Below are 9065 nucleotides of genomic sequence, written 5' to 3'. Positions count from 1 at the left end.
GCAAGGTCCGATTTATGGGCAATTCTGGCGAGATACCGGCGGTCCATGCGCTTGGTTTGTTACGCGGAGAAGACGCACAGTGTCAGCACGAGGGGCCCACATGGCGGAGGCAGTAACGCCATAAGCGTTGGTGCATGAGCTGCGCAGTGGGAAATACTTGGGCCGCCAGGTATGGTTTCGGCCCATGTACCGGCTACAGGTGAGTTTTTCCATTTCTTTTCTTTTAAATTTCAGTTTTGTTTTCTAGTTTTTCAAATTTGATTTCAAGTTCAAATTCAACAATGGTTTTGGAAATTCAACTTTACAGTTAAATGCACAGCACAAAAATCCAACATAATGCAAAGTATATATTTATTTATTTGTTTATTACCTACATAAGTAAATACTTTTGGATATGTTGCTCCATATGATTATTTTGAGAAAAAAAATATTTTCGATTGCATAACCTCGATTAATTGATGCTCTAATATTTATCCTTATATAATATTTATCAACTTCAACAAGGGATAATTTATATAAGAATCCCTTCACTTTATCAATTTATCAGTTACTTACTAATTTAATATTATTACTTGAATATGAGGAGGAAGAATCCTAATAGATTTCCAAGGTCTAAAAAAAATTCCTACCACACTTATTGTATATATATTTTTTTATCTCTTTATTTTATTATTTCATGATATTTTTTTCCTACCAAATTTTGGGCTTTACACAGAACCAACCGGCCATTTTAGCATCACTGTGAACGGACGCAATTGCAGGCTCTATATGTCGTGCAACACGATGAACATTCATTTTGAAGCCTGCAAGGCTGCAAGCACTCAAAACACCAACACAACTATACTGCAAAAGCATCATGATTTCCATGGCAGATCTGAATTATATATATACAGGATTTCCATGGCAAATGGCATCATCACACACCAATGAGGCAATTCGCATACTATTACTAAATAACACCGAATTCATACATACACCATTAGCTCTCGAGCTGCAAGCAAAATGGTACTGCTAGTGCTGAACACCCCACAGGTCCACGCCATGCAACGCAATACATTTAAAAGCTAGCAGGAGGCCCCAGTTGAGTCTGCCTCAGAACACTGGATTAATCTAATGTCATGAGATTTATCTTAATCCAATACCAGCCTGCTACTTGCCATAGATGCACATGCCCACCTCATAGCTCACTAAGAGCATTATTGCCGAAACAAAGAAAAGGCAGAAGCCACCACGCAGCACCGCGGTAATGGTGTTGCAGCCACAGTGAAGACGGGTATCAGGCTCAAAATCTGCAGAAAAGACCAGCTCCATGCCTTGATCCTTTTGCAGCGCCCACTTATCTGCGCCAGAAGGAACAGCTAAACTTCCTACGCGGATCACTTCAGCAGAAACATGGAGTGTGTTGGGGCGCCCCCCAGAAATATGAGCCAAAGATTTGCGGTGGATAGCTGGGAATTCTCCAGCAAAAGCTGGGGGAGCGGAGATTGAGTCCAAAATCTTTACAAATCCCTTTCCAATAGTACTACTCTTAGCCTGACCATCTGTGGAACACAACACAAAAAACTTGTCAACAATGTCCATTTACAGGTGTAAGCTAATGACCAGGAAAATGCATGCCAGCTGCATATAACCCTGCCCCAAGTAAGCAAGATTGAGCTAGATTCTCAACAACACAAATCATCTAATACTTCAATCTTGCTCAATGAGGGTAACTAAATACATCTCACATAAAAGAATCTAGTGCAACATGTAAGAAAAATGCTCCTTTTCCCATCAGAGATCAAGATATAGCAACCTATTGTAATTTCCCATAATAAGATTACCTGGTAAAACAACACAATTTAACTGACTACCAGCTTCAGGTAACCTAGCAGATGACGGGGCACCAACTAGAAAATTAGGTTCTAAAACCTTTTGAGTTGGACTATATGTACACATAGTATTGTTGACCTGTAAAAGTAGAAAATTTTGGGTGATCACCAGTACATGTCTATGATTTGAAACAAATACGGCAACTTCATCTCTTGCTCCAAATGATAGCATACCTCTTGGGTAAGGACTGGGCCATTAAAAGCATGGGAACTGCTACCAGCTGACTGCTGTATGGAGCCCAGAGTATCATTAAATGAATTATCATCCATTGCATCAAAGTATGCCATACCATCCTCCATCATGCCAATGCCAGATAGATTGGCTGCTGCGGAGCCAAGAATTCCATTCTGTCCATACCCATCACACATAGTGGAATCGAAGGGTGCATCATAGAACATCAAATAATCGTCCTCAGGCAGAACTGAATTTGTCATGGAAGAATGCATGGGGTCAATGATAGTTGAGCCCAAATGGGAATCTTCTTGTATTGACTGCAACAGTTGTTCCAGTTCATCTGGCTGGAAAATCTGGTCATCAGGGAGTGGAGGAATCTCATCGTTAGCTCCATTTACAGCTTCCGCTGAGTCAGGTGTTTTCCATGCCCAACCATCTGAAGGCCATATGGTTGATCCATTGCCCAAAGGGAAATCCAGATCTGCAGCATCTGCAAAATCCTTCAGCTCTAGGAACCCATCACTGGGGCTGGAATTATTAAAAAAATCTCCAGCATTTGCATTAGATATGATATTTCCATTAAGCATTAAGCTATTTTGCTCCCCAGGTTCAACACACTGAATAAAATTAGAGCCAAGGTTTGGGTCACTTAAAATGTCCCCAGAATTTCCATCTACATCTTCAGAATGGTTGCTGTTATGTGAAGTATCAGAAACTGGTAAACTAGGTGTACCATTTCCATTTCGATCACCCAAACCCTGAAAAAGAAAAGAACACCATAATTAGAACCATGAATCTACCAATGTGCAAATTTGATACCAATATCAATATGAATTAAATAAACAAAAAATACCACATATAAATCATATTTTACAGAAAAAAGAGAGACGCTGCATGATGAATAGTAAGCTCACTTTTAAATTGAAGAAATTTCTTAAAAAACTTAGTGTTAACTATTCAGTTTGACAATCTGCATTCTGTAGCATGATGTGGAGTTCACACCACACAGTTAAAGATGTAAATGGCAACACAGAATCCCAAACCTTTTCAATGTTCAGACATGAATACTATGATATCATGACTCTTGTAGTCGTAATCTCATACAGTCATACAACTTGCTACCTAATCCTGAGAGAAAAAGTAAGGTTCACGCCAAACAACAACCAAAAAATGTCAGTGTCCTTGCTACACAGCATGGGATAGAATTTCATCAAAATACAAGTTAGAACAAGGTAAATGCCAAAGCAGAAGGAAGTCCAGCAAACCTGATAAATGCAAGGTACATGATTAATCAATATGATGTAAGGTGTGACAAGAGTCATGGTCTGTCAACAAGGTACATTCCACAGCTTTTTTCGATAAAGGGAGTTTTATTAAATCAAGATTGTTACAGGTACATTCCACAGCTGTGGGCCTCTTTTGACAATGAGCAGAACATGAATCTTATAACGGACTACATGCCATCAACTGTTATCCTAGAGAAGTGCGCTAAGAAAAAAGTGCAGATCACCATCAACTGTTAACCTAGAGAAGTATGTGAAGAAAAAAGTCATAGCATATTTTAACATCCTTTTACTTCAGTCAGACACCATAAGCATCCGATGAAAAATTCTGATACTAGATAACCAAAATTAGACTTAGCAACAACATAACAACAGGAAAGGTGCTCTTAAAGGAATTATTCTAACCCACCTATAAAAAAAAGGGGTGTACCCAGTGCTATAGTCTTCCCGCACTCTGCGGGGTCTGGGAAGGGGTATCTTTAAGTGCCCAACAACATAACAACAGGAAAGGTGCTCTTAAAGGAATTATTCTAACCCATCTATAAAGAAAAGGGGTGTACCCAGTGCCATAGGCTTCCCGCACTCTGCGGGGTCTGGGGAAGGGTATCTTTAAGTGCCAAGCCTTACCCGCATAATATGCAGAGACTGGGGCTCAAACCCGGGACCTCCCGGTTATAGATGGTAGGCTCTACCGCTGCACCAGGCCCGCCCTTCTATTCTAACCCACCAAAAGCGCCCAAAAAAACTATACAACAGGTGAATAACAATATCCATAACAACTGCCCGTTACCCACAAAACAGTGTATTATTAAATAAGGTACCAGGACTTTATGAATGATAGATGCTGAAAGTAGTAGGTAGGTCATTCAAACAATCTAATCAATGCTTCAATCTAAAGGTCCTGATGTTTACTTCAAACATAAAAGTGGCATGATTTAAGATGGAATGGAATTATCCAGTGCATGACAAAGGCTTTCATGAAAAAGTAACAAAGATGCTACATAATTGTGTATGAACGAAAAATTGAAGGGCTCATACAGAAGATTTATGAGAATAACACATACAATTAGGAGCACTAGCCAACCAATGAAAATGAGGTTTACGGTACCTAACACTTCTCCAGGTACCGTTCATTGTAACTAACAACACAATGGAATACTTTCAGAGATACAGCAAATATACCTCTCTTCATTTATTGTCTTCAGGTTTTGACGGCTAATAAGTACAACCTGGATCTAAACATCCACACCTAATTGAAATCTATGTACAGAAACACTGGCAAAAAAACTCATGCAAGTTGACTGCTTGCAGAAGTTGCAAACATACCTGAATGAGATCACTCATTTGAAGATAGCCTCTCTCCAAAGCACCAGGGATCTCCACAGGGCCAGGGGGAACCTCAGGGTCGACAGCAGCATCACCCTCCACTGGAAGCAAACCGACATCTGCATCGTCCTCCTCCCATTCCTCCTCAACGAACGGCGCTCCATACTGTGCCCCATTCTGAGGACCTGGGCCAGCTTTCTGGAATATCCGGCACACCACAAACGAGTCCTGTACGACCAAGTTCAGAAATCAGTGGCAGTACTAAGTATACTGCGTTCGTAAGAGCACAATAATTATTGGTGTCGAACGAAGAAAATTTAGCCTTTTGGTTACAAATCCGCTCTACAATCCACGCATGTCCATTTTTTACTGGAATCGGGTAAAAGGTTTCACTTCTCATTTAGGAATCATCAGGTAAAAGGTCGAAACATATCAATCTAACTCATTTCACACCGAACCTATCGTGTAGTCAGATACCGCGCGGGACGCAATAACGTTTTCTTATTATGACAAAATTGGAGCAATTAAGAGTACTATCACCAGCATTTATAAGTACAATTCGATGCTGTGAAGTGTGAGTACCACGCAAGCAAGAAGGGGGATGGGGATAGAATACCTGCGGTATCTCCACGGCGGCGTCGCCCTCGAGGCGGTACTCGTGCATGACCCAGTTGGTGCGCTCGCCCTTGGGGGCGCGCCCGGCGTGGAATACGAGCGTCTTCTTCATCCCGACGACCCTGGGCCCATGGCGCACCTCCCTGTCCTTGCCGGTGGTCTTCCAGTACCCTCCCGACGTGGCGCGGTTGGTGCGAGCGCGGTTGGCGTGCTTGCGGTCGAGGCGGCTGAAGAAGTACCACTGGGAGTCGCGGGAGCGGAGGCGGGAGCGCGGGGGCAGGTCCCAGGGCTCGAGCTTGTACAGGTCGACCTCGGCGATGGCGTCGACCTTGAGCGGGCGGCCGAGAACCTTGCGCTTGAGGTAGTACGACACGAGCTCCTCGTCGGTGGGGTGGAAGCGGAAACCCGGCGCGAGGGAGGTGGCCTCGGCCGCCGCCGCCGCCGCCGCCGCGGCGGGCGGCGGTGGCGGCGCAGAGGACGACGGCGAGGAAGGGTGGGTCATGTATGCGCCACCCGAGCAGACTGCCGGCGGCGCGGCTAGGGTTGACAGAGGAGGGAAGTGGATTGGAGTGGAGTGGATTGGGGAAAGTCCCGAGAGAGATGAGAGGAGGAAGAAGGGGGTAGCTTGGGCTATAAGAAAGGCCAGGGGCCTTTTGGGAACACCATGGTAAACAGCGCAAAATCCAAGGATTATTACGTAACACTGATGATTCTGTTTGTTTTGCCTTTCCAGCCCAGCTGACCCAGTGTCCAGTGACCCGCACGCCATGGCTGGCCATTGGTGCGGGTACGTTTCTCAGAGTTGGCCCTGGTGGCCACCTACAACCCAATTTTATATTGTCTTTTAAGACATTTTTAGAGAGTTAGTTAAAAATATAAATACGATTCTCTATATATGATCCCTCAACTGTATTTATTATTAGGAGGCTCAGAATTATATTATACGGGTTTTTAGTTATCTTTTATATTTGAAAAACTGATACACAGTCTCAACTCTTAAGGCTTATTTGGGAGCAAAGAGACTAGAGCATATTAAAGGGGCTAGATATCCAATTATTTTTTTTCAAATCCTCTTGATCCTAAACAAGCCATCACGGTTGTACATGGTCTAAAGGTTGTGTTTTTGTTATGGCCCTTATTTAAAAACCCCCCACCGGATTCAGATCCCCGTGGTAGTTGTCTTTGCCTCATGAAATAATTGCTCCCTTTATCCCATAAAATAAGGCATATATATTTAACTTTGACCATTATTTTAAAAAAAATATGACAACGATAAATACAAATCAAGCATCATATTAAAGTATTTTTTTAATACAAATTCAAGTATATGACATGCATACTTTAAAAACATATGTTTTTTGCTGAATTTGTTGGTCAAAGTTTTAAAAGTTGGCTTTAATTTCTGAAAACATAAAAATAAGACGGAGGGAGTATGTTATATTGAGCTAAAAGAAATTTAGGCTGGAAGCATATAGAGTTCTCTGGCATGCAGTGGTTGTCGAATCGACTACTAAATTCCTGTTTGTGTATCGCGGACTTGAATAATAATAATAAACACTATAGCCATAGACGTTCAGATTATCCAGATAGTTTCTGGTTCAAAGCGAGCTAGTTTAAAAGACATTTCGATTTACCCCGAAACTCGTAATGTGCTACTCATGACGAACGAACCCAACAACAACACACGTACGTACGCGTATTGAATTGGTGACTCTTAGAAGCTATATTACTTGGTTCGACGTTTTTAGACCACCAATGATTCCCTGCGCGAATGCATAACGTTATTTCATGTTTGGATGGATAAGTATATATGTAATCAGTTGCAGCCTAAATCGATTCGATCATGTAGAAATTTTTTGCCCCTCTCCTAGGAGCGTTATCAGTTCTTCAGGTGTCTCAGAGGCAAATATCTTATCGCTGCACTGCAAGAATCGAACCAAACAAAGAGTGTTTTTAATTTCTTTGCAACGGTTAATCCGTTGCATTACCGTTCCCATACTCCTTATTAAAATAAATACTCTCTCTGATTTTTTTTTATATAACACTGTTCAGTATAAAATTGAACTGTACAGTGACATATATATCCGAACGGAGGTAGTAGCACCTCAGTAGCTGCAGGAACCATAAATATATGTGCTACACACACAAAATAATGGTGCATGTATGAATAGCAACATCCTGTTTGTAAAATAAAAATAATATGCGCATCCTGATTGTGGATGGAATTAGCCAATTAAGCACGTGCGTAATAATAATAATAATAATAACAATAAGGGTAGCGGCGGTGGGGCTGTGCGGTTCGTCTAAATTTGGGTCCGGTGAGTGGAAGTGACGCGAGCGGCGGGAGCCGGGTGGTGCTTGGTCGCCTCCACGCCTGGCCGTCTCGGGGGTCACGGGAGAAGTTTCCCAGCTGCTGCCTGTGGTTGACCGTGGACTCTTCTTCCCGTCCCCGCGAGCGCGCGATTGGATTGGAGAGGATCACTGATTGGAGTGAGGCTGCTGGAACTGGAATCAACAGCATCGTTGCGTTTGGCGCCACGTCACGTGCCAAATAGTTCCAGAAAAACCCTCGCGGAAACAAAGCATCGTTCCAAATAGTTACAGCAAAGGAATCGGCCGTCAGTTCACATGCCCAACGCACAGTCGTAGGAGGACGTTACTTTCTGCTCGTGTCAGCACCTTCAAGCGCTACTCAAATCCAATTCGTACTCTCGACAGCCCAGTGTTAAATAGGGACAACAGCGGAAATGTAACCTGCCGTTTACATAAACACATTTTAAAGGTTTTCTCGTTATTTTTGGAAACTTAAGGGTACTCTTGAAAGAGGGGATTATAGTAGATTGAGATATATTAAGAAGGATTTTAATCTATTACGAATTTAAACACTATCTAATCCCTTCAAACTCCTTTAATCTAAGAGTATCTAAACTAGGCTTAAATTGATCTCCTGGCCGAGTACATGCAAGCGGAAATTTTTTAAAATAGTATTTCTTTTATTGACCAATTGTAAAATTAGAAGTTGTTATACATGAATTATATACACAATGATCCTGTCAATCTTTGGATAGCCACTTTCTGGTGAGATGAACATAGTGCGAGAAAATCTTGTACCGAGCGACGTCATATACCATATCCGCAAAAAAAAAAAAAAAAAAAAACAGCAACAGGAAAATTCCAGTATTTCATGTTTAATTTCTATAAGAAACTAAACCCATTCAAGCACCCAAGCCCATCATATCAACCACACATGCCAAGGCCTCATGCAAAGGATCTGGACTTTTGTAAACTGTAGGATGTTGCGCGTAGTTTTTTTTTTGAAAAAAAACTCATTTATTTCCTATATCTTGTCTCATTGTTTATGGCTGGAGTCGAAACATATTTTATCGTTGTTATGTTTGAACTTGCGAACTATTATCGTCTCCTGCTATGGCTATGGCTTGTTGGTTAGGAACTTATTTATAGTTGTAATGTTTTAACTTATGAACTTATTTATCGGATTGTGCTACTTTTGTTGGTTTGGGTGTTTGGCTGCGGTGACCAACGATGTACTCATGCGCGGGTGAAATAGTAAATTGCCATGTATATTGAAACTATAAAGGCTTATATATAACATATCATAGGGGCATTTGTGAGTATACCCCTCTCCAGCCTTGCATTTGTGAGTTTATCCCTTGTTTTTCGACATTGAGATTTTACCCCTCCGTTTTGAAAACGAAGCTCTATCATACCCTTGCGACGTTACATGCAATTAACAGTGTTAAATCTAATATGAAAAAGACAAAAATGTGCATGCAA

At 41.7% G+C, this 9065-nt stretch overlaps 1 protein-coding gene across 1 annotated transcript; it reads right to left on the bottom strand.

Annotated features, from left to right (window-relative positions):
• Positions 1-839: 839 nt before the first annotated feature.
• Positions 840-6053, bottom strand: LOC103645223 (NAC domain-containing protein 53). The gene is made up of 5 exons (XM_020546664.3): positions 5272-6053; positions 4656-4883; positions 2046-2804; positions 1824-1950; positions 840-1541 (listed from the first exon to the last, which is right to left on the bottom strand). Exons 1-5 carry the CDS (start codon positions 6037-6039, stop codon positions 1150-1152), a joined length of 2274 nt encoding a protein of 757 aa, XP_020402253.2. The 5' UTR covers positions 6040-6053; the 3' UTR covers positions 840-1149.
• Between the last annotated feature and the right edge of the window lie 3012 nt (positions 6054-9065).

Source organism: Zea mays, chromosome 1 (assembly GCF_902167145.1).
Source record: "Zea mays cultivar B73 chromosome 1, Zm-B73-REFERENCE-NAM-5.0, whole genome shotgun sequence".
Classification (NCBI taxonomy): domain Eukaryota; kingdom Viridiplantae; phylum Streptophyta; class Magnoliopsida; order Poales; family Poaceae; genus Zea; species Zea mays.
The sequence above is the reverse complement of the archived record's forward strand: the minus strand, read 5'-3'. Positions and strand labels throughout refer to the sequence as shown.

What these genes read in the sequence shown, in the direction of transcription:
- LOC103645223 (XM_020546664.3), bottom strand. Translation starts at nt 6,039, where the DNA reads ATGGCGTGCGGGTCACTGGACACTGGGTCAGCTGGGCTGGAAAGGCAA. An exon ending in CCGCCGTGGAGATACCGCAG is followed by an intron (nt 4,884 to 5,271) that starts GTATTCTATCCC and finishes TTGGTCGTACAG; the next exon opens with GACTCGTTTGTGGTGTGCCG. An exon ending in AAATGAGTGATCTCATTCAG is followed by an intron (nt 2,805 to 4,655) that starts GTATGTTTGCAA and finishes TTTCTTTTTCAG; the next exon opens with GGTTTGGGTGATCGAAATGG.